This window comes from Dermacentor albipictus, chromosome 8, assembly GCF_038994185.2.
Source record: "Dermacentor albipictus isolate Rhodes 1998 colony chromosome 8, USDA_Dalb.pri_finalv2, whole genome shotgun sequence".
Lineage (NCBI taxonomy): Eukaryota > Metazoa > Arthropoda > Arachnida > Ixodida > Ixodidae > Dermacentor > Dermacentor albipictus.
Window position 1 is genome coordinate 45645356 of NC_091828.1, and position 26091 is coordinate 45671446.

General features: G+C 47.8%; 1 protein-coding gene across 2 annotated transcripts; it reads right to left on the reverse strand.

The window, feature by feature from the left end:
• Positions 1 to 1615: 1615 nt before the first annotated feature.
• On the reverse strand, positions 1616 to 25642 carry LOC135909743 (keratin-associated protein 19-1-like). Of its 2 annotated transcripts, none has more exons than XM_065441805.2 (5): positions 24963 to 25642; positions 17670 to 17810; positions 14149 to 14334; positions 4431 to 4767; positions 1616 to 1797 (listed from the first exon to the last, which is right to left on the reverse strand). In XM_065441805.2, exons 2-4 carry the CDS (start codon positions 17704 to 17706, stop codon positions 4496 to 4498), a joined length of 495 nt encoding a protein of 164 aa, XP_065297877.1. In that variant the 5' UTR covers positions 17707 to 17810; positions 24963 to 25642; the 3' UTR covers positions 1616 to 1797; positions 4431 to 4495. The 2 variants fall into 2 exon arrangements, with proteins under 2 accessions (XP_065297877.1, XP_065297878.1); XM_065441806.2 differs by lacking the exon at positions 24963 to 25642 and adding an exon at positions 24029 to 24141.
• Between the last annotated feature and the right edge of the window lie 449 nt (positions 25643 to 26091).

Here is a 26091-nt window from a genome sequence, read left to right on the forward strand (position 1 = left end):
TTCCTCAGTGCGTCGATTCTTTCTGTTCTCGTCCTTCTTTCGCCACGCGTTCGGACCACGGACCATTTGAAAAATACTCTTGGTCAATTTACAGTCAACGTCCAATTTTTCGGACCCCCTAGAGGCCGCGAAAACTTCCGAAAAATCAGGCAGTTCGAAAAAATAAATTCATGTTTTAACTGCCCTTAAGGGCTCAAATCGACACATGTACGTCTGAAAAAGCTCTGAATGCCTGTCAGTGCACTTATTAGGCATATCGGTGCTCCTACTGTGACAGGTGAGGGCGGGTGCACACGTGTAAAATTAAGGAATACATACAGTGCCCCGCGACAATTGCCCCTTCCTACGCTTGTTACGCTTCACCGCGTTAGAAGACTGTAATGAGGCGAAGCAAACTTTTGGAAAAGAGCATTATGCAATGCGTCGTGCTTTCCGAGCTTCGAAGACAAAATTATTGCTGTCAGCGGAGAAATGAAGAAACACGGCACCGAACGACAAGAAGCTTAACAGAGAGCGTCGAAGCAGCTAGGCCTAGCGTTGCCGCAGTGGTGGCTACGGCTGCCAGCGGATCTGCGTGCGAGAGCACCGGTTCAAGGCGGCGAGGTCATCAAAATAGCGGTGGTTTTCATTAATGCCGTCTCGGACCTGCGATCACGCAAAACGTTTAGAAAATCGGACGGCGAAGAGTTCTTGCGTCTGAAATTTCAGACATTATGACATATTGACTCTTGGCGGTACGTGGTGGTGCCGCGAAGCCGTCAGAGTTATCTGGAATGCGGAAAGTCGGTCGTTGACTGTACGCTGGCAACTCCTCCAGCCGACGACGATTCGTTACGAGTCCTGTCTGTTTCTCGAGCCAGCATTACCGCGACTTTTGACCCTTTAAAAAAATTACAGCTAATTTTCCCTGATAGAAGCACAAATTCCCTGAGTTTTCCCTGAGTTTTTCCAGACTACTCAAAATCCCTGAGAATTCCCGGTTTTCCCGGTTGGTAGACACCCTGCTCTTCCCTTCCCCCAAAGCAGAGCGGCTGGCTAGAGGAATTACCTCAAGCCGACCTCTCTCCATTTAGTATCATTAAACTTTTCTCCTTCATTTCTGCGCATGCACTGAATAGCACTGGAGAAACTGTCTCCTTACCTGACCCTTTTGTAGACAGCTCATTTTCTACTTTTCTTGTGCAGAAACAAGGCAGCTGTGGAATCCTTGTATATATTTAGCAAGATGTTCGCCTATGTCTCCTGTAAGCCTTGATTACGCAGTGCCTCTGTGACCACTGAACTAAATGCCTTTTTTCATAATCTATGAAAGTCATACAGAGATGTTGATTGTACTCCGCTTATTTTTCGATTGCTTGATTGGTGGCATGGCGTGTATGAGGCAATGAGAAATGAATATTCAGAAAACGACTTTTCCGAAATACAATGAACAATCCACAATTTCATGTAAATGCACAAGTTCAAGGTGTCAACGTTCGTGAAACACCTTCTTGCATTTGCTTGAAGGGTTTAGTGTGCTTTTAAACACGCTGTGAATGTTCTTGCAAGCGATGAAAAAGCACAATGTGAGAGAATGAAAAATTCTGAAACATAAAAAGGCACAATACTTGCAACCTTAAAAACTGAAAATCTTTATTGATTATATTGTGAAGTCCCTGTTTGTCAGTGGCTCGTAAATCTGCAATGATATGCGTAAATATTGAAGTACCAGGTGCAAAATACGTTATTTCTTTCCCGAATTTGATGTCTGTTATCTTGTTGTGACACAGCACTTTTGGTAGTAAAGTCGCAGGTTAACTGAAAGAAACAGTGAGAAAGTAATCAGCACAGGCACTTAACATTAGGGTGGCTACGCAAGTGCGGAGCAATGTAGTAGGTAAAGCACTGAACGATGAAATTTTTTTTAACATTTCTGGGGCACGAACTTTGTTTGAAACATTTCTTTTTCTAGAATCTTCATCGAAGACGCGGACAAACGTCATGTTTAGCCGAGTCTTTGTCTATGAAAGTCCTGCTCTTCAATTTGTGGCGTCAACCGCCAAACTGAACTTGCGAAACTCCAGCTGTGTTATATTGTTACGTTGCAGAAGTCACACATAAAGATCTAGTTACAATGTGTGCAAGAAAGACAACGATGCCTAAACAGGGTGGCTGCCGAGACCGATTCCATCTCTACACGTCAAATCGTCTTCATCTGACTAGTGCCCCTCTTGGTTGCGCCGTAACATAACGCGACCCGGTACGCGACCTTCGCGCACAAGGTTTGCAACTGAGGTGGCAGATTTCCTTTTACATGATATCATCCTCCATCACGGCGCACCTTCGCAGCTACTCACTGATCGCGGCCACACCTTCTTCTCCCGAATAGTTGAAGGCCTACTTCGCTCCTGTTCTGCCGATCACAAGCTTTCTACCGCCTACTACCCGCAGACAAACGGAGTGACGGAGTGGTTCAATCGCACGTTGACAGAAATACGTTATGCTTACGACCACAGCGATTGGGACAGCACGTTACCCTTCGAGACTTTCGCCTATAATTCATCCCGTTACGAGATCGCTGGCTTTTCACCATTTTACCTTCTGCTCAGCCGCCACCCTTCTTTGCCTTTTGACAAAGTGCTTCATTCCGCGATAAACACTCCCACTGAATATGCTCAAGACGTCTTCGCCCGGGCTCACACGGCAAGCCATATTGCCGGCTCCAGGCTCAATGAGTCTCAGGCCGCACGGAAGATCTGATACGACAGCTCAACTCGAGGCGTTTAATTTGCTCCGGGTTCTGTTGTCCTCCTATGTCACCGCGTCGGCTTCACTGAAAACAGGATAGTGCGTCAGCTTGGCGATGTCCATTACGAGATCGCTCCGCAGAATTCGCGTGTCCCCACGGATCTTGTGCATGTGTCCCGGCTGAAGCCTTACTTTGCCGCCAGTTGACCTCCTTTATAGTTAGCGCCAAAACGGCGCCTCTACAGGCCGGGGGTTACGTTACGGCACAATGGAGAGTGGCGCCAGTCAGAAGAAGACGATTTCAGGTGTAGAGGTTGAATCGGTCTGGACAGCCATCTCGTTTATGCATCGTTATGTCTCATGTAAATATTGTACATACATATTTACACATGACTTCGGCAACGTAATAATATTATGAGAATGGGAATCCAGCGAAGACCAAGATCGCCGTTTAGCTTGTGCCTTTCTGCAAGATATATTCATTATGCTTTCCATCATACACTCCTGTACTCCCTGTTCGATATGAAACATTGAGAGGCATTTCAGCTTCAAGTAAGTATGTTTTACTAGCATATATTCTTGGGAGATCCGAACAGTGAAATAGATGTTTTAAAGGTTTAGCTGAGGTTTGAAATTCTTTTTAGAAGTTTGAAATTTCCGGCCCAATTATTCTAGTTGCAAAGACGACTTAGCGACTAATCCCTGCCTTTGACACACCTGGCTCAGTACAGCATTTGCTACAGCATAGTGCTTAGGTTGGACAGGAAATGAAAACCTATGTACCAAATGAACATGAATAAAAATTTTGATTTGATTTGATTTAATTAGAATCCAGAACGTTCTCCGAAATCTGCATTAGTAGATTGCCATACCATCGCTCACATCAATATTCTTTCGACATCGTGTCTTTCGGTATAACGTGCAATACGTAGAGTGCTAGTGACAGAAGGCAGTTACGTTAATGTGTATAGGTATTTTACACAGCAACAGAGTTTCCTAGTCGGCAAAGTTTTATCCCTTGGTCGCAATATGTAGTTTGATCAAGGCTCAAATCAGGACTCACACACCCCTTAACAGTCTTTTTTGTTCATGGCCAACTACTATCATATAACATTATTACGTAGATTAAATGAGGGGGATACATTTTGAATAGGGTACGTTCTTATTGCCTTCCAATTTTTTAAACACTCGCGTGTGGATACAATAGGATTTTTTGTGCGCAAATGTATCGAAAAGGCTAATATTTTGCTTATCTAAATATAGTTTCTGTAACAAAATCATTGGTCGGTAAAGGCAGCCATAAAGAACTGCTTGGCCTAGACAGGAATTTACATTTATCACATTATCATTAACTTGCAGAAAACTAGAAGTAAGTACTGGCACATTCTGGTGTATGACACTTTCAATTTCCTTTGGAAGCTTTACAACTCGCCTGATTGCAGTTTTTTCTTAAGACTCAAGAGGTATAAATAAACTCAAGAGGTATACGCAGCGCGTATTGCATTCAAACAGGTTTAATTTGTATGTACCTGTCTTCCCCCAATTGGGAACCTGATTTGACTTGAAATAAAGCTGGAATTACGCTCAGTGTTGCTGTTAAGTTGCTCATGTCGCGAACGACTAGATTATAAAGATTTGAAACTGGAGAAGTATTGGAAGTTCGCTAATGTACTAGAAGTAGAAAAGAAAACAAAGAATCTCACCTAGAAGCACGGAGAGAACTGATAATACGCGCAGCAGCTGAAGCTGCGACACCGGTGGGTTGCACTCACAGGTGGCGGTTGTTGTTGTTGTGATAATGGCCGCCATAACCGTAACCGTTGCTGTAACCGTTGTTTCCATAGTTGTAGCCGTAAGGATTGTAGCCGTAGGAACCGTGGCCGTAAGGATTGTAGCCGTAGGAACCGTAGCCGTAAGGATTGTATCCATAAGAACCGTAGCCGTAAGGGTTGTAGCCATAGCCACTAGCATGTCCAAAACCTTGATTCCAGCCATGAGTTGGTGCATAACTTCCACTCCAGACCGAAGGAAAGCCTCCTCCTGCAGCCATGATTCAACTCCAGTTTATTTACAAACTACGGTACAAAGGAAGATAAATGAGCTTACGGGGAAGAGAGGATGAATCAATACAATTACTGTACTGCGCCTTGAACTGGCACTCTTAACTGAAATGCTTGAACGGCAAACTAAACAGAACTGATAGGCCATCTTAGACCGATAAAAGTTTTCTTTGAGAACTCTGTTTTCAATAACACTTTTACGACGCCACATATAGATACCCGAAAACCAGTTAGTGCGTATTTTCTAACAAAATGTGCATAAAAAAGCAACCGTAAGCCTAATGAACGAAAAGAAAGAAATCTGTTGTGGTAACGTTTTCAGCACTAGCAGGAAAGCAGCTGGCAGGAAACTGGAAGTGGGCGTAAACCCAAGCTTTTCTTGGCTTCGTTTGAAATTTGTAAAGAGAGCCCTCGTCATCTGCACGTCATGGGTGTACATTTCACGTGCTTTACATCAAATATGTGACATCACTGCAACCACAGACCTTGCATCGATCTGGCTCGTCTGAACGTGCTTTCAAAGGAAAGCGAGTCGCGTGCCAAACTATTCTTCCTTATTCTGTCTTTCTACTCCTAACCATGAAATGTCGCTTGTTGCATGCCTGTTATTTAGTGTTGGCCAAAGACATTTAGCAAGGAACTCCGTACTCAATACCAAAAGGCAGCGAGGTAAAACAAACTTTTTTCTGTATGTTGCGGGTAGGCAACATTCGTCAATAAATGGGTTAATTCGCGATGATAGTTTGTTTATTAAAATAGAAAATAATGGTCAAAGCTCAATATTTCGAATTCTTCACCGTAACCTCAGCGGTGGTATGTCAGTTTTACGTCACGGATTTCAAAGTATTCTTTTCTTATTTGCACCTTGTTGGGCTGAATAAACGTTTGCGAAGCTAGCCAAGTGAAATCTTTATCTCTTTGGGACAACAAGACCATGTTTGCCAAGAAAGTAGTAACTAGGCCTAAGGAGACGCCGTCAAGTTCTATGACTCCAACGTGAGCTGGTGCGGAAACTTTATGGTGGCGACGCTGGTGGTCTTTAGTTTGCATGACTTTTCTGACTTATCGAACCTCTTCTAATGGTAACGATGACTGGCACAGAATAGGGGACAAAGCACTGCAAAGAACGACGGAGACAAGTGTTGATTTCCAATTGAGCTTGCTAATGTAAACACACATGCATAGCCTTAGTACATGTGATCTGAACCTAAACTGCCGGCGCATGATGTCAAACCTAAAATGCGTCTCAAGTCTGTGACGCGCAACACTGCAAATTAAGGAGGCGCACTATGTACGATTTCACATTGTAGGCAAGGAGGAGGAGGAATAAACTTTATTAGCAGAAATGAGCCGACGGTAAAATCGTCCGAGGTGGGCGGCTTCCCTAGTCCAGGATGCCGTGGGCCTGAGCTGATAACTTGGCCCTGCTCACCAGGCGATGCTGGTCTTCAGGGCTCGAGCTTGTCAGCTGGGCCTCCCACTGCTCGACGGTTGGTCCGGTGATGGGCGGTGTCGATGGGTTTTGCTGACATTCCCATACCATGTGGTAGAGGGTATTGGGCCTAGAGCAGAAAGCGCATTTGTGGGCATAGCTCGTAGGGTACATCGCGTGTAGCAGGGTGCCGTGCGGGAATGTGCCGGTCTGTAGTTTTCGGAACATCACCGCCTCTTCTCTTGTCAGCTGGGGATGCGGGGGTGGATAGATCCTCCTACTCAGCCTGTAGTGGCTCAGGATATCGGCGTATCTTTTCGGGACGCTATCTTGTTGGTCTACCGGTGCTCGTGAACCTGGTGGGATAGCCCGGAGAATGTGATCTCGGGCAGCGGCATTAGCCGCTACATTACCCGCCAGGGACTCGTGTCCCGGGGCCCAGACAATGTACAGTTCAGGAAAATTGTCTCGTTTTTCGAGGATGCTCAGGGATTGTTTGGAAATGCGGCCTTTTTGGTAATTTCTACATGCTGTTTGCGAGTCGGTGATGATTGTGATTAGATCTTCCTCTCGCTGGCCCGTAGTGGCCGCCAGGGCTATCGCCGTTTCTTCCGCGCGGTCGATGTCTGTAGTGTTTACCGAGGCCGCAGCTACCTCTTGTCCTTGGCCGTTCATCACGCTGATAGCGTGGGCCGCTCTGTTCTTGTACTTTGCCGCGTCGGTGTATCGGACTTCTCCTTGTTTTGGTCCTTCGTAGGCCTTACGTAGAGCTTTCACTCTCGCTCGCCTCCTTTCTCTGTGGTATTCAGGGTGCATGTTTCTCGGGATGCTGGCCACCGTGATCTTCTCCCTCAGGGGTAGAGGAACCCGCTGTTTTGTAGACTTATATTCGACTGGGTAGCCCAGTCTTATTAGCATGTCCCTACCCGTGCTGGTGAGCTTGAGTCGCTCTATCTGGCTGGTCTTGTGGGCCTCTACAAGTTCCTCCCAAGTATTGTGTATGCCCAGGCTGAGCAGCTTCTCCGTCGACGTCGTCGGTGGAAGCCCCAGTGCCAGCTTGTAGGTTTTTCGTATTAGGGTGTTCAATTTGTCTCTCTCGCTGTTCTTGAGACCCAGGTACGGGGTGCCGTAAGTGACTCTGCTGATTATCAGGGCTTGTATTAATCTGATTGTGTCCTGCTCTTTCAGGCCGTGCTTTTTGTTTGTCACTCTTCGCACCAAGTGCGCGACTTGGATAACTGTCGCTTGCAGTTTTTTAATGGCGGCGAGACCGGCACCGTCCTTCTGGAAAGTGAGGCCCAGAATACGAAGTGTGTCCACCTTGGGTATGTTGACTCCATTTAGTGTCAACGTTGGGTCAGGTGTGTCCTGCGGAGGCCGCCCTCTTGTCCTCTTTTTGAGGATCAGGAGCTCCGACTTTTCCGGCGCGCATGAAAGACCGCAGTGGTGTAGATAATGCTCGGTCCTGTCGATGGCTTCCTGCAGGGCGTCTTGTTGTTCGCCCGCCGATCCCGTGCACGTCCACATGGTCAGGTCGTCTGCATACATTGCGTGACGGATACCCCTGATGTTCTCCAAGAGGTTCGGCAATCCCCTCATCGCTATATTGAACAGCAACGGGGAGATCACCGACCCCTGGGGGGTTCCTTTCTGCGGTACTGGGAACTTCTTGGTCCTGAGATTCCCCAGGCCTATGGTCGCCGTTCTACCCGTCAGGAAGTCCCGGACGTAGTTGTATGTCCGCCGTCCGCAGTTGGTATGTTGTAGGCTGTTTAGCACTGCTTCGTGTGAGACGTTGTCGAAGGCTCCCTTCACGTCGAGTGCCAGGATGGCACTCTTGTGGCATGTGCTGAGGCCGTCGATGATTTCTTCTTTAAGCTGAAGTAGAATGTCCTGGGTGGAGAGGTTAGGCCGGAAACCGAACATAGTGTTCGGCAGGTGCCCACCTTCTTCCAGGTAGGGCGAGAGACGATTGTGGACCATGTGCTCGAAGAGTTTTCCCGCGAATGACGTAAGAGAGATCGGACGCAGGTTCTGTAGGTTGATGGGCTTGCCGGGTTTCGGGATCATCGTTACGTCCGCGTGCTTCCAGGAAGCCGGTATACTGCCCGTCTCCCAGCTTTCATTGATATACTTTAGCAAACTCTCCGTCGCCCCGTCGTCCAGGTTACGGAGGGTCTTGTTGTTAATTTTATCCCTGCCGGGCGTCGTGTTTCTTGTGAGATTTCTTATGGCTGCCACGATCTCCGACTTGGTGAAAGGTTGGTCTAAATCCGGATTGGGTTCCCCCTCGTACTCCGGGTGAATGACTGGCTGCGTCTTCCGTTGTTGCTCGTCACCGATGTATTTCGCAGTGATGGCTTCGAGCGCTTTTTCTTCGGTTCCCTGGAAGTTGTGTATAAGTCTTTGTATGTGTTGCCCCGTGACAGTTTTTGATTCCGTCTTCGCCAGAACGGTCTTTAAAATGGCCCAGGTCTTTCGGTTGCTGAGGGTTCCCTGTAACTGGTCGCACACTTGATTCCAGTTCTGACGTCCGAGTTTTTCAGCATACTCCTCCGCCTGCCGCGAGATTGCGGCAATGCGGATCTTGAGTTTGCGGTTTCTCTTCTGCTTCTTCCATCTCTTCAAAAGTCCTCGCCTGGCCTCCCAGAGGTGAAGTAGGTGTGGGTCGACTTCGGGATTGTCCGCAGTGAGTTGGATGGTCTTTGTGTACTTGGTAACCAAGTCCATCACGTTCTTGGTCCACTCCTCGATGTTCTCTAGGCTGCTGGGGTGTTCATCTTTGCGGAAAGCAGGCCAGTCTGTAATTTTGGCTTGACCTAATCTCACAGGGGTTTTGTGGTGCATGATTTCGGTCTGGATGATATGATGGTCGCTGCCCAGAGTCTCGTCCAGTCTCGACCACTCGACTTGCCTGAAGCCAGTGGAGAAGGTCAGGTCTGGGCTGGTGTCTCTGGAGACACTGTTGCCGATTCTAGTTGGTATTAGAGGATCGGTCCACAACGTCAGCTGGTGGTGTTGTGCCGCGTTGTGCACGTCCATACCCTTCTTGTTGGTTGATCGGTAGCCCCAAGCCACGTGTGGAGCGTTAAAGTCGCCCACCACGAGAAGTTTCTGACCGTCGGTGACTTTCTTCACTTCTCTCAGTAACTTGTCCAAGTCCTTTAACGTGTCGCGCGGAGGACTGTATACATTCAGGATGTAGAGGCTCTGCAAGGTTTTCTTGGGAGGAACCAGCTCAATCAGAGTGTGCTCGATTCTGTGGTTGATTTCGTGCTGCTGCGTCGTGTAGTGCTTCTTGATGAGGACGGCGGTCCTGGTCCTTCCTTGGGCAATGTGCGTTTTGTAGCCACGCATCGTAATATTATTTGTCTCTGTTTCCTGTAACGCGATGACGTCAGGTTGGTGTAGGGTGCATAGGTGAAGTAAATTTTGCCGTTTCCGATTTATTCCTCTGCAATTCCACTGCCAAATTTTGAGGGTTTCGGTCGCTTCTTTCTTCTTTGCTATTTTATTCGCCATCTTGGCTTCCCAGAGTCTCGTTCATCTGGGCTTCTCTGATGGGGTATTTTGGCTTTTTCCTTGCCTGCTCTTTTTCCCTTTCTAGGATGGAGATGCGTTGGTTGAGCTCGTTGCCCATCTGGGTGATCTCCTGGCGGAGCGTTTGTAAGGCTGCTTGGACGGTGGCTGCCACAGACTTGCTTATGGTGTCGACGGCCTGAGCCAGTTCGGCTCGGAATTCATTTCTCAGTTCGGTCTTGTCTTCGGTTCGGGCCTTGTTCACCTTGTACTCTATTCCCGATTCTAGGTCCTCTATCGGGGGAGTATGTTCCCTCGGCGGCGTTGGCGTTATGGTCGGTGTCTGCTGTTTTTGCAATTGCTCAATAAGATGTTGGAGCTTCCTCTCCAGGGCTTGTTCCCTGGCCTGAGCTCTTTTGTCCCGTTCCTCCTGACGTCCTTCTTGCTCTTCTAGACGCTTCATGAGCACTTCATTCCGCTTCATCAGGTCGGCGTTTTGCCTTCTGAGGGAGGCGATGGTTTCCTCGTATCTCGAATTTCGCTCTTGTGTCGGCAGTGAGGGAAATTGGTCGGTTGTCGACTTGGAACTGGCTATCACTTCCGCCCAGCTGATCTTCTGCTGTTCTTGCTGTGGCTTACTTGTTCGATGTTCCGAGGAGCTTGAACTTGTCTCCCTTGTTATAGGTGGTTGTCGGCCTCTTGATTTACTTCTCTCCCTCACGTACAGGGGTGGGGGTCTTGGCTTGAGCCTTTTCTCGCACTCCTTGCTTGCGGTCTCGTGAGGTAGCCCACATAGTTTGCATTGCAACTGGCAATCATGATCTGTTTGTGGGTTCTGCACCCCGCACCTGTTGCAAATGTGTTTGTCTGGGTTGGGGCATACGTCCTGCCGGTGGCCGATTTCTCCGCAGGCCTTGCAATACTGTACCGATCTGCGGTATGGGCGGCAACGTGTGTACGAGCCGGCCACCTTCACATAGAAAGGGATGTGCGGACCTTCGAAGGTGATAACTGCTGAGGTGGATTTGCCGAGCATCCTCGCATGCAGGATGCCACAGTTGTTGGCTGCCAGCAGTTCCGCAAGTCGTTTCTCCGTCGTACACGCAGTGATGCCGTGCACGACTCCACGTACTGTTCCTGGGAGCGGTTTGATGTACGGCGTCATCTCGTATGTGGCCGCCCCAAGTTCGATGCCGTTGATGGAACCGAGTTTCAGTGCGTAGTCCTCGTCTGCGGTGCTGGCAATTATCAGGTTCTGCTTCCACTGCGTTTGGATGGTTACGTTCGCGCAAAATTCTTTGAAAGGGGAACCGCTTGCCCTTGCAAGTCCTTCGGTGATCTTCTCGTCCGGCCAGCTTGACAGTTTCATGCCGGTTCTTGGTCGGTATACCACCTTGTAATCATTCTCTGGCAGCGGCGGCGTCACGCGTCGCGGCGGTGGCTTGCCGTTGGTTCGGCTTCCCTGATCTTGCTGCCGTTGGTAGTTGCTGGTGGCTTGCATGCTTGCTTCTACTCTCGGGTTGCTCCTCGCGCTCAGTCCTCCTTGCTGGTTCTGGGGGTTTCCTTGCTTTCCGCTCTCTTGTATGCGGTCCTCGTTCGGCGCCTTCTTGTTTTTTCTTGCCTTGATTGCTTGGAACCATGGGCCAGCTTGACTCAGCGTCTTGCCGCTGTTCTCATCGAATTCGGTGTTGCTCTGGACCGCTGTGGAGTCTTGGCTATTGTTCTCTATGTCCATTTCGTGAGCACTGCCGTTCGTTTCCCCTGCCATTCTCGGTGCTCGCGAGGCCACGCGGGCCCGCTCCTGGGGCGCGTGCGGCGTTCGTAGAACGGTGTTCGAATATGCCGAGGTGCTCGTTGCTCGGTGCGTCAAGGTAAACAAATCCACTCACCGTGGTAATTCTGGCGACTTTCGATGCCGATTGTCTTGTTGAGTTCAGTGGCACAAAATCGTGAAGGTTGGTTAAGGTTAACCGCAATAACTCACGATAAAAGCAGCAGCCCTAGTAAACCAATGGTTTACTAGTGCCATCCCCTTTGCAATAGTCAAGGCTTCAATATCCATCCTGGCATTGCAACTCACGTGCCTAGTCATCACTACGCTCTGATTAAACAAAACAGCGCAGCCACATTCACTAAATGTAGCAAAGAGCACCCATAGTTCCCTTGCTGCATTTTGAGACTACGTTCCTGTAACCTTACGCTCAGGTATCTGTTGGGCTGCCTTCCGAACCTTCCTCTCAACGTCATAAACCACGCCAAATGAGCAATCGACCGACCTCTTTCTGTGTGTTGCTTTCTACGTGTGCTATTCGTAATCTACAGAACACATTCTGGCGCACTACTGAGAATGTTTATCGCAGCCGAAAAAGAAAGAACACAGAAAACTGCTATTCCATTCTATACTTACACGGTATCTCGCATAGACTGAATATTAGACAGAAAGCGTTGGTTTCTCTTGTTCTAATTGTTTCTGGAAACCTTCGTTCGCCTTGTCCGAAAAGCAACTCCATTATCTAGAATGCGCAGCAGCAGGTGCGACGTCTTAAGTTCCGTTGTAGCTTCTCGAAGATTTTGGAGGCCTCTTAGATTTGACATCATGTATCGAAGTTTAGGTCATTATCAGGTGTGCTAAGATTATACGTGTTTACGATAATGAGGTTCACCTGGAAGTCAGCCCTCTCTGCCTCTTTCAAGTTTTCTCCTTTGCGCTGCGCACATGATCACCAATTACGAACTGCCCGGACTCACACCTTGCTTCCAATGATAAAGTGCTTGTTTTGGTATTATGAAAGGCTAATTTACTGATACAGCTGAACAGTCAGCTGAACTGACGCAGTCATTTTTCTCTTTAGGCTGTCTTTGATACTTTTTCACAGATACATTCACTTGCCAGATGTTTGTATATGCTGACATTAGGTGTCCCTATGTGCTTATATTTTGCACCTTATTCTTGTACTAATATTCTGTGCTAATAGTTTTCACCTTATACTTTGTACCAAATTCATCTTGAAGGAAATAAATCGCTCACCGCGTATTTTGCCACAGCGTCCCCTGCGTCATCTCGAATAAATCACGTGGCCAAAGAAGTGCTGAACGATTTTCTTAGAGGGAAATAGCCGCTTAGTGCTTTGCAGAGATGAACAGTACCATTTGAACAGCATAGTAACACATTTTTATCAAGTACTGATTCAGAGTCATCAACCTATACGTCAGAAAAATTTAACACTCCCACCGCAATATATGTGAGAGCACACGACACTTCTTAATAAAAGTGCAATCGTGAAGAACCTAGGTTTAATATTGAAGATCTTTTCTTGCTCGGCCTTAACCATTCACGTGCTGAAGGCTGCACTAGCGCAATGTGAGCCGAGATTTTGTACTCGTGTGAGGAATCAGTTCATAGTTTTTGTGCGGGGAGGTTTTAGGTATTGATAAGGTAAATGATTTCTTATAGGCGCAAAACCGACGAATAGCTAAGCAAACAATATCAACACCTAGTGAAAATTTATACACGCCCATGTATTCTCCCCTGCGTAAACGGCACATGCGTGTAAGCATGTCACACGAATTATCATTCCTTCGCGGGAGTGTTTGATCATGATCTGAAAACTACAGAACACCGAGAGCTGATTCGCACTCCTAATTAAGAGAAAACAGAGTTGTTCTTTATTTTTCAGAACAACAATCGGCAACCTACAGAAGCTGGTTACATAATGAACGCGGACATTTGACCTTTGAAGAGCGACACCGGGAAGACACGGTACTACACGAACTTTTGTCTGTGCCGACAAGTTACGTTGACGCAGTGTTGACACATAACGAACCCTTAACGAATATCCTTGTCAACAAGGCGAAGTTAGATATTGCGGCATGGTATAATCTCACACAGCGACAGACAGCGACGGCATTTTTTTTTTCGTAGTTACACGATACGTTTAAATGTTACTTGGAGCGAGATGATTAAGACCATTCCAACAACTGTTGCATGAAGAACGGCAGATTGAGCGCGTTGGTAGTTTTCTATTTATGTTTAAGAACAGCGCTACCGACGCAAGACACAGAAAATATAAATAATGCGACAGACAGGGCGCTGTGTGCGTCCCATTCTCCTTTCTGTGTCCTGTGTCGATAGCGCTGTTTTTAAACATTATGGAAAAATGTTGCCTATATTATCACCACTGCGGTGACAGTGCATTCGTAGCGAACATTTTTTGAACAATCATTTTTCTGGTGATCAAACGAAAATTATTATTTTGAAGGCAACATTTTATCCCGACCACAATACTTGAGCTACGGGTGAGTGTCTCACTCCCGAAAGGAAGTACGCCATGGGCTTGTTCGGACGGCTCTCACCTCTACGCACATGCCACGGTGAGTCATTCTCAGAAAGGGCACCATTTGGGCACTTACCCTGGCCTCCAAGACCACCGCCGACGGTGCCTCCGAGCGTTATGGTGGTGCCCGGAGCTCCACTGGGACCAACAGATTCGATTCCACCACGCAGGTTCCCTGTCAACGCACCTCTTGTGTTTGCAGCGCTGGCGGTACGTGCATTTGCTTCACGGGGATCCCGAGTTTGGGCACTACCAAGGGCAACTGCAAACGACGCAGGAGCATTACATTTGCATCACATGGTGGCCACAGAGACAGCATGTCTAGAAGCGTGTACAACTGTGTTATCCGGTTTCTTATGAGAAATCACTATGTTTAAATGCTTGGACGACTCATCAAATATAAGTGCGTTGAACGAAATAAAGAATTCGAGACAGCGAACATGTATTCACAAGAAAAGTATTTAAGTGAAAATGTTATGCAGCAATTTGTCGTTGTGGCGAAGATAGTATTCCGTACAACAAAGAGTAAACAATTTGGTGGGATCGGCCCGCAACGGGTTCGGCAGCTCCATACCCTCTATATCGTTTAGTTAATCTGTCATTAGCCGTAAAAAGATATTCGAACCCCTCATCTACCTCTATACTATCTTTGACAAACAAGTCAGGCAGTCAGTCCCTTCCAAATGCGCTAGGCCGAGTTCATGGTTGAACCTTCAGGAACCAAACGTAGTGACTGCATGGCCTCACTCACCAGTAACTCAGAAAAGCTACGCGATCCTTAGTGACTTTCCCATAGTCGACAAACCTGGGAAGGCGCTTTGTAAATTCTATTCTGTATATCGACTTTCTCTACTTTTGCCCTTTTATTTGTTCATTCAATCACTCACCCCCTTTTTCGGTGCAAGATGGGAAACCGGACATCTGTTTGTTTCACCTCCCTACCTTTACCTGTTTTATCTCTCTTTTCCATAAGCAAATATTTGTTTGTTTTTTCTTTGCGTGTATTTAAACACCTCACAGAAACCTGCTCCGAAAGAAATTGTAAAACAGATTGTTCAAGGCCTGCAGGAGCGAAAATCAGTGGTTCCCCGACAAAGAAATCCTTCAGTGCGCAAAACAAAGAAAATCTGACATCTTTGTTGTAAACAGAGTTCAACTCATTTTATTAGCCTGCATTCAAAGCCGATCTAAAAATAATAATAATTAATTATTATGTTGGGGCTGGCGCATCATGGCTTTAGTCGCTCTTGCGCCATTAAACGCGAATTGCCTAACTATTATACGATTCTTTTATGCCCGTGCAAGTTTTAATAATATACTACTAATACTACGTACTATATACTACGCACAATTATTGTCTCCTTAACCAGCAAGCTTGCATATAGTTATAAGCGTGATGGTAGCATTACGAACGTTTTCGAAGCTTACAACTTCAATAACGGAAGTTCATAGCGCTGTCGGTTAGCCACATCACTTGCGAGTATACATTATTTGTTCTGTGGTGATGTGGGAGACAGAGAGAGAGACTTTCGTACTTCGGAAGGTGGGTAAAGTTCAGGTTTACGGACGTGCTTCTGACTTGTTACTTCATATTAGTATTGCCAATGAACTTTACTGCATGCCGAGTGAACAATTAGATTTGGTCCATACAAGTAGTCCAGCAAAAACAAATTGATGTGTAAAACATGCCGGAACAATTCTTCCTATGAATTTATTATTGCACAATGTCGCACATCAAGGTGTTGTGTCACCTAGAAAAGCAAAGTTTGTAAACGCAATTTCGACAAAAAGAAATAATTACCTGAAGACTATAACGGCTTTAAAGGAAACTTTCTCGGGAAAAAAAATTTTCAAGAACTCGGTGTATTCTTTGCACGTACGCTTTGATGGCATGACGAGTGCTGGCGAGTTGTTAAACAACATGTCACAAATAAAGCCCCAAATCTTCTGGATATCACTTGGTACTGCTGCCGCGCGTACTGCGATAATGTCAGTGGATTTTGAACTCTAAAGATAAGCACGCCAGTGCTTCTTCCCATCGTAATCCGTCAGATGTGTGTTCTGATATAGAATGGAAAATACATTTGTGAAGAAATAATTTACATGCTCTGGATGTCTATATTTGCCACCCTGTGACGCCGCTGTTCTATAGGATGAGTCATTCTTCCCTGCCGCCTGTTTCGAGCCAGCATGAAGACGACGAAGTGTTGGTTTAAATACACGCTACAACAATTACAGTGGCAGTAAAGTGGCTCTTGTCCAAATATGTCAAGAGAGCTCACAAAGAGATCTCTTTTACAGCGAAGCTGTATATGGCTAGCTGATTCATCCGTCCGTCCGTCCGTCCGCGTGTCGCCTGTACGCCGAAAACTCCTCCACTGCTACTCCATGCGCATGCACAAAAAAAGAAAAAGAAAGGCGCGCGATTTGCTGCGCCAGTAGTGACGTCGCTACTCTGTGTCATAGCCGAGCGCGCGCGCCGCAGTTTCTCCGGCTCTGAAATGGGTACACCCCGCGTCAAACGTATTCCTGAGGAGCAGGCAGCTTTCGATCAACAACGCCGCGAGCAGATCCGGGAAGGAGCTCGTCTACGCCGTGCCGGTGCTGCAGCCCGGGCACAAGATCAGGCTCGTGCAGCCGAGCGCAAGCACCAACTGCGTACTGAGGATCTGGAAGCCGACCAAGCCGTCACTTAATAAAGCGTCGGGATTAAGCTAGTGATAAACACCGGGGTTGCATGTTTCAGCTTCGCTGTTAACCATCTGTACGGAGTGCTTGGGCGGTGATTTTTCTTCATATTAAACTTAGAGCTTCTGCGTTTAGCACTGCTGTCCATACATGTTTCTTTTTTTCAAGATTTGTGACGCTCAAAAGCGATGTCAGAACACCCGCGAATCGTCTTTACGGCAGCCTTCCACACGCATATTTTTTTTTCGGTAGCCGCCTATATACTCAGCACTTGTGAAGGAAATCGCGCTCAAGCAGAATCACTTGTGAAAAAGCAACATGACCTAACGTCTAAATGTTCGCAGCATTCCCCTTAAAGAAACTTTAGGAAAACTTAAGCTTACCTCAAGGTTATCATTAGTACCTTCGTATACGTTGCTACGCAATGTGTAACTGCTACAAACTAAATATTTGAATACTTTTATGACCATAAAAAGGGTATTGCTTTGTACAGCAAACGAATAAGTTAGCACCTTCATTCATGCACGTTAAGACTGAATTGTTGAAGGGAAAAAAAGAGGTTTTAATTTTCAGTGACTTTCTGCCGCAAGTAAACATGATATCACGACAGGGGCCACAAAAATGCATGGAATAAACCTAAATATCTATCGCCGTCAAACTCTCGGGGTGATAGTTTCGGTAAGTAGCAAGCGGTCAGAATTATTCGGGGTTTTAAGTTATATTACTTATCGTAGGTGTGGTTTTGAACGCGCCGTGGTGTAGACCAAACGCATTTGCAACCCTAAGGTTAAGGATGTTTGCCATTAGACATACCAGCACCCTTAAGAGTGTAAACATTCTCAGCGTTGGAATCGTAGAATAACACTGCCTGGATGTTCCCAGAAAAAAAAAATGGCAAGCTCATTTTACCTGCTGACAGAAGGCAAACGACGACGAACGCTCTCATGGTGGCGGTGTTGTTCGGAAGGCAGAGGTCGCAAACCTTTGGCTGATCGGTCTGACGAGGGTGACAAGGCCTGCAGCGCTGGCTCGCTTATATAGGGAACACGCCTGCGTCGAAGTGGGTTTCAATTTTTTATTTCTTCGCACCGGGCCTATTGATTTAGCACTTTCGTTACATTGTGCTGAAATATTTTTGCTTTGCTCTTTCGTTGCTCCACAGAGCGAGCGCAACCATTTCGAGCATTGGTACAAGCAACGTTTGTCTTGTCACATCGTGGACTCACCACAAAGCAGAAACACGGGGGAGGGGCTACCACGTAAGCATCCCGCTTTCTTGCCAACATCGCTCATGCTACGCGCTGTACAGAATGTTTGTTTTATGTTGGCAGCCATTCCATTCGGCACAGCAGATGCAATACCGATTTATGAATAGCTTTCTTTTTTTTTTCTCGGTGCGTCACATTTCAGAAAAATTGGGAACTTTCCATTTTTTTCTGTTGGCATTTGAATGCAGTCTTACGACATCGCGTTTCTACGTTGTTTCTAAGGAAATGTTCATAGCTTATGGACAGTTGTGTTACCAATTTCAGATGTGCGTGCTTCTGTTACTAACTTTCTACCGCAATAAAGCGTATCTCTGCAAGCAACATCCCGAAAAGGCAACTTAAGTGCACTCCCTGAACTTCTTTGCTTCTTTGTAGAGGTACCGCACTAACGCATTACAGCAACTCCAGTGAATATTCGCTTGCTGAATGGACAACTAAACACATAAAGCCAAAATTTTTGGCGCGACATGATAGCCAAGGCTACCAAGTCGCGAAGGCGATGGCGGTAAACCATCATTATCATCCACATCATCAAGAGCAACTTAACGGACCACGGATCAAGGGACGTGACATGTACGCCACGTAGTCTGGGTCGCGGCAGCTGGATAAAAAAAAAAAAGAAAGTCCGACGTGCCGTGCCAGGCGGGCTGCAACGGGAGCGAATACCTCAGACGCAGTTGCATTCTCGGCAGCTTGGCTGTGCCGAACGGTGCTAGCGGTTTGGGACGGGACGCGCCGGTTTCCACTGGCTATGGCGTTCCATGTGCGTTCCTAACGCCTTTTCTATGTCTATCCTAGACAATAGTCCCGGACTGGTGACAGCGTTTGCAATGCACACGGCAGGCTGCATTTTTTTTTTCTTTTTTGAGCAGCCGTTTCTCGATACCTGTGTTTATTCTTCGGTACAGGTTGTGGAGCCTCCTCGCTATGTACGAACCGCTGCTGAAGAAGCGGATCGTATAACTATGCGCGCGGCTGCAACCAGGCACCATCTGGCTCAGCAGACCGCTGTGCAGACAGCACGACAAGGCGCTGCTCGCCCTCGACACCGGGCGGAGGTTTCAGATCGTTCTCCTGAAAATGACGCGAAAGAACTTCGCCGCGAACACCCTGTAGTGCGTGGAGTCAAAATGGAGCTGGCGTGGAACCGCTTCTCCAGCTTCCGCTGCGACTGTGCTGCGTGTGCCGCGCTGGCCTGACATTTCTTTCGTCCACATTTATTTCAATGTTCTTTTCATTACAATCGCCGTCCACGGACAAGTTACAAAAATGACTGAAAGTTTAGACACTCCGTGACAAACCTTTCATAAAACATAATACTTGGAACAGAAGCATCAGGATTTTTTTTGCCTCCTGCTTTTGTGCTGGCAACAAAGCCGGGCTTCGCGTGCGTGCGTGTGTGTATGTTTCTAAAGTGGTCTGATTGAACTTCAAGTACAATCTCTTCCCTTCGATAAAACGGGTTTTGGGGTCCTGCATCCGCCAGGCTCTCGTAAAAATGTTACCGCGGGGAAACAAAACACCGGCGCTGCTTAGAAAAAGAAGTCCAATTCAAATTGCGCTGACTCTGTTTTTCTTTTAAAAGCAAACTACAAAAACTTCGACATGTTGTTCGGCCGACTTTACGGACTGCGTTGTTGAAAATATAGCGCAATATTTTCTATTTTTTTCTACACAACATCATTCTGGGCTGTGCAGACCACACAAAGTTACTCCGTTGCATTTTCTGCTTGAAAGACGCGCACGCTGCAATAGGATGCTCTATATACCGTCTATCATCACACCCTCATGCTTCCGCCTGGCCCTCACGTTCGCAGGCAGTTTGCTTAAGCTTTGTCTGGCGCAGCTTTTAGTGGGTGCCGGTATTACCGTACAATCTTTGTGTCCTTACCATACCAGTCTTCTCATTTAAGTTTTGTCGATCACTTTACACCCTTAAATTTTCGGTTGACATACGCAGTGTTTCATCTTTTCGCTATTTACTGTCATGAAGACGACAATGGACAATTCAAAAAAGACCAATTAAGGTGTAACTACTGCAAGTGTTGAATGGCAACTACATTTTATTGAATGCATAATAAACCAACAAAAAAGTCAGTCCCTTTAGCATACGCTAAACAGTGCAAAGGTCAAGCCTATGCGTTCACGATACGTTCAATAAAGTAGTTGACAGTTTCATTCTAATGCGTTGTTACTTCAAGTTGATTTCTCCTACCAAATACCATGTGTTCGAGTGCGCCTAATTAAGTGTGTCTTAATTAGCTGCACTTTAATTAACTTTGTCTTAATTTGCCCTAAAGGTAGTGGGCTCGACTTTCGACATTCACTATTTCAATTGTAATGCAACGTGGAGTTATGGTCGGTTCACCCATATCTCCAGGTTGGATTGTGGGTTCGAGTGCTTTAATTAACTTCACCTTAACATCACAGGTCGTACGTCTGACTCCCATCACAGGTCGTGGGTTAACCCCACAAAGCCTGGACACCATTCCGTACGTCAAAGGAGATAAAAAAGGCGTCAGCTTGCTCACGGCCGCAAAAGAACGCTGTGTCCTTCTTGAGAAGGTCAGTCAGTGGCTGGGCGATATCCGCAAAATTTTTAGCAAACCGGCGAAATTAAAGGCGTAAGCCCACGACGTTGCGCGCATCTTTTGCTGAGCAGGGCACAGGAATGTTCTTGACTGCGTGAATCTTATCAGGTTGTATACCGGTAGCACTAACACGATGGCCAAGAACATTGACTTCGCTGTGTCGAAAATGGCACTTAGAAGAGTTAAGTGGAAGGCCAGCCTTCCTGAAGACTTCAAGAAGAGCCGCCAAGAGACTGAGGTGGCTGTCAAACGTAGGGGAAAATACGATGACATCATCCAGATAACATAAGCAGGTGGACCACTTATAGCCCCTAAGGAGAGAGCCCATCCTTCTTTCGAAAGTTGCTGAGTGATTACAAAGTCCGAACGGCACCACCTTAATAAAGTAAAGGCCTTTCGGTGTAACGAAAGCGGTCTTGTCACGGTCGATTTCATCAACCGCAATCTGCCAATAACCGGATCGGAGGTCGATTCAAGAGTATTTTGATCTGTGAAGGCAGTCAAAAGCGTCATCAATCCGTGGCAGATGGTAGACATCTTTTTTCGTGATCTTGTTTAGTTGACGGTACTCAAACAATATCGCCAGCTGCCGTCCTTCTTCCTTACCGACAACTGGCGATGCCCATGTACTCGAAGAGGGCTCAATTACAATGTTGGTTAGCATCTTGTCTACTTAAGCTTGGATAACGTGGCGTTCTGCATGGGACACGCGATAGCGACGTCGACATATGACTAGCATCACCGGCGTTAATCGTATGGGTCACAATGGAAGTCTGTCTCAGCGGGCGATCCTCAAAATCAAAGGCGTCGCGATAAGACACGAGGACGGGAAAGAGATCCGCCTCCTGTTCGGGAAGCAGGTAATGAGCGATCATTTTTGAAAATATGCCATGATCGGACGCTGCAGAACTGATGAGACAGCAGGTGACTGGAGAGAAGGACGGAACATCCTATAAAGAGAGGGCGGTATCGTCGATCGCAGCCGGGATGTACATGAACCAACGTTTAAGATAGGAAGGAATACGCAGTTGTCGGCAATAATCCCAATTGTATGACTCATGGCAACTATGCGTAGCAGAACATTGACATTAGGAGTCATCACATTGTCATCGTCAGTAGCAGTTGGGAAGCACGTCAAAGGTATATACATGGAGGCTTGAGGCGGCAACCGTACAAAGTCTGCAGAACATTCTCGAGGCTCAGCTGATTTTGGACGACAGCAGTGATTAGGCAGCTCGAGTTGGAGGAGGCCAGCACTGCAGTGAATCAGTGCTCAACGGTACGATAAGAAGTCGAGGCCGAAGATAAGTCATGGGAACACCGCTCAAGAACAGCAAATAAAACGGAAGCGTTGAAACCAGTAGCAGTTATGCGGGCAGTACACATGCAAAGGATAATGAGCGTTGTTCCGTCGGCGACCTAAGACGGGATGCGGCAGGTGTAACGACTTTCTTCAGGCGGCTGCGAACATGGTTGCTCATTACCGAGATATGGGCTCCGGTATGAACAACCGCTGGGAGATGTACACTGTCAACTTTTACATCGACTATATTCGGTCTGAGCGGCAGGGTGTGAGGCTTTGGCGGAGACGTCGACGAATGCAGCGTCAACTCCGGGAGCTCCATCTTTTAGTTTTGCTGAGGTACGTGCCCCGGTCGGAAAGATGGTGACAGGTCACGGGACGGGTAACTTGGACGACGGGCGACGACTTTGGGCGAACGCGACTGGTGACTGCTCGGCGACGGTGAACGACGTCGCCACATGTTCGTACCATCCGTGGCGTGTAGGTTCGGCTTGCCTTGCCGATGGAAATGGCGAGAACTGCCGTTTGGAGAAGGGCTGTTCGAGAACGGCATCGAGGACTAGCGGTTGCGACAGTATCGGAAGGCGTGACCAACGCGGTGACAACTGAAGCGAATAGGTCGGTCATCTTGCGTTCGCCATTCTGCCATGTTGCGAGAAACTCGACGGACCCATTGATTTTGGGTATGCACGAGCGAAAGACGTTCGGTCGGCCGGGAACTGGCCACGGCGGGACTGATTGCAAGCCGTCATTTCTGAGTTCTTGGCGCACAACAGCCTGAACAAGGGGGACCATAGGAGCGCATGTATCGTTGGCAGGTGGGTACAGAGTCACAGGACACATGGCTCACGGCGCACAATCTTCGTCAGCTGCTCTGAAGGCTGCTGCTGTTGCCGCGCAGAAGATCGGTCTTCACAAGACGATATTACAGCCGTATTGGGGAGCCGTGCAAGCTACTGGTAGATACGACGGCTTTTCACCTGCTACAAACGCTTGCACTCCATGATAAAGTCATTAATCGAAGTAAAGTTCATTCGAATCAGTACATTGAAGGCATCATCGGCGATGCCTTTTAAGACATGGCCGACTTTTTCAGGCTCAGGCATTTCAGTGTCGGCCTTGCGGCACAGTGCCAGCACGTCGTGCATATAGGCGACGTAAGCCTCGGTGGACGTTTGAACTCGTAATGCCAACACTTTCCTGGCGATGACCTTCCGACCCAACGGTTTTCCGAAGGGAAAACCATCTCGCAATTTCTGCTTGCGCGTCTCCCAGTCACAGAGTTCTGTTTCGTGATTTTCAAACAACAGTTGAGCTGTTCCTGCCAAGCAAAAAATTATGTTCGTCAGCATCACTGTGGGATCCCTCTTGTTGTGACTGCTCACCCACTCATACATCTGCAGCCAGTCATCGACGACGGCGCCATCAGTGCCACATAAGATTTTCGGATCACGCGGATGCGTTGGTATAGGAGGCAACGCAGTCAACGCTGGCATTGCCGAACCAGGCACCATCTCCTGCGACATCGGTGAAGAACCGAAGCGGCGGCCACTGCTAAGCTCCATTCTGCGACGTTACCCCGCAACTTCACCAAATATTACGAAGACGAAGCCCGACGCGCAAACATATTGTTACGGTTAAAGTTAAACAGGCTTTATTTAAGGACCGAGGTTGATGGTGAAGTAAAGATGGCGTCCCGAGGCTGCACACTCATGCACACGCTAACGTCTTCTTCTTCTCCTCGCCCGGCTCATGCCGTACCCATGGGCCCCAGTACACGGGCTCATTCGTCATTGTAGATCGCTTGAGTGACTTGACGTATGTGGTGGCACGCTTGACGTCGGCTGGTCGTCGGTCTAGCCGGACCCAGTTAGTACATGTTGCCCGTCTTAAGCGGTTTCACCCTACGCTTTCCGAGTGAATTGGACTTGCCCAGCGGGCTTCGTCCGGCAACCGGGGATTGCTACGGCATGAGCCGGGCGAGGAGAAGAATAAGAAGACGTTAGCGTATGCATGAGTGTGCAGCCTCGGGACGCCATCTTTACTTCACCATCATAATAGGCAGAGGAGTATTTCGCAGAGACGCAGACTGTCCGGCGACCTTACCTCCATCGGCCGCGCCGGCTAGTTTCCCGACGGCTGCGGTGACGCAGCACGTCGCCGTGGTGACGGTGAACGGCGTTGGCGACTGGTTGGGGGCGTCAGGCTGCGGTCTGAAGCTGGCGAGCCACTCCTTCTACTATATTGATGGAAGGTATTCCGGGGTGGCGCGCCTGTGGCGTTTGCACTATCAGGGTCTGTCGGCCAACGGTCGTCATAACTGTCACGTTCAAAATTAGGCCAAGTTGGTGGTGGCCATATCTTGTTGTCTGTCGGCGCAGGCGAGAAAAACGAGCAATGTGTCCTGAGGCGCCACAGCTGTAACACACAGGCGATGCACGACCGACGTTGTAAACCTCGGGGTCAAACCTGGGACGCTGAGAATAATAAACGCGATCTTCCGAATTCCGATTCGTGGTGGTAGCTCGACGAGTTCGTTGATCGTGCATCGCGTCGTCGGGAAAGGTACGTCGGTGCTGTCGCAGTTGATCGACTCGACACTCTGCGACGCCTGGCATGGCAGACAATGCCGACACAGCAGATGCATGTTCTTGAGGTTGGTTGGGAGCCCAGCCAAGCAGTTCGACATCCGCCCCTTTGGTGTGTCTTTCAAGTTCTTCGCGGACAATTTGCCTTATAGTTGCCGCAAGGTCACATTGAAAACTGTAGTTGTCATTGTCTTCAACGCTTGCCACCGTTGTGACATTTGTCAACCTGCCGAACTTAGGCGTGATACGGCGCAGCTTCAAGGCCTCAAATGTGCGGCAATGCTTGATGAGGTCGGCGACCGAGGCGAGACTCTCCTTTCCGATTAAATAATTGTACACATCCTCGGCTATGCCTTTGAGAAGGTGTCCAACCTTGTCCTCTTCGGACATTCGAGGATTGACCGTTCTGCAAAGCTTCAGGATTGTTTTAATGTACGTAGTACAGGTCTCACCTGGGACTTGAGCACGCTGAAGCAATGTCTGCTCCGCCCGCTTCCTTTTCGTGGTGGAATCGCCGAAGCACTCGGTAAGGTGAGTAACGAAGCTGTCCCACGTTGTGCAGATATCTTCATGGTTCTCGAACCACACGAGCGCAGTGTCTATGAGGAACAGAACCACATTGTCGAGCTGAGCCGTGGCGTTCCAGCCGTTGTACTTGCTCACACGCTTGTAGTGGGTGAGCCATTCCTCCACGTCCTCGCCGAATTTTCCTGACAAAGGACGGGGCTCCATCTGATGCATCTAGGCGCCGGTTGTTCACACTGGAGCTGCCAGAGAAGGTTGTTGGTCACCGCTGTGGAACATCGGGATCTCAAGTGGTGTTGGGGGCAGTCGAGCGAGGCGTCGGCTCCGGCGTGGTACTTGCTGCAGCAGCTCCGTCGTCTTGGTCGAAGTACCCCGCACCTCCACCACAAAACTGTTACGGTTAAAGTTAAACAGGCTTTATTTAAGGACCGAGATTGATGGCGAAGTAAAGATGGCGTCCCGAGGCTGCACACTCATGCACACGCTAACATCTTCTTCTTCTCCTCGCCCGGCTCATGCCGTAGCAATATGTATAATGATTTACATGGGAAAAAGTTAGTGGTAAACGCGCAGGCTGGAAAGGTCAAAGCTCCAGTAGACACTCTACCACTTCCTCTTCGTCTCCCTCCTGCGCGCACGGTCCTGTACAAGGAAGAAAGGAAAGACATTATTATTGTATTTACAGCTTTCAGCGGCTAACATTCACTTACACCATATCAATATAATCAACATTTATTCATCTATTCATTTGAACAACCATTTACATCGGCCTTGTCTTCTTTAGCGTCGACACGTGGTTGACCCTCCTTTCTCTGGAAGTGGTTACAATATACTGAAATCCCAGATACGCCAACCGTGTAGGGAGCTAAAAGGACCTTGTCTTCAAAAAGTACCGGCTCTGAAAGCATACTTACTGCACTGCCTTTGTTCTAGCTGCTGTCATTCGATGGTAGTAAGCCATCTCTGGTGCAGCCGCTGAACATGTCACTCGCTTCAGTCATACAACATGCGCAGTGTCAATAAAAGCGCGGAGACACGTTTTACTATACAATCTAT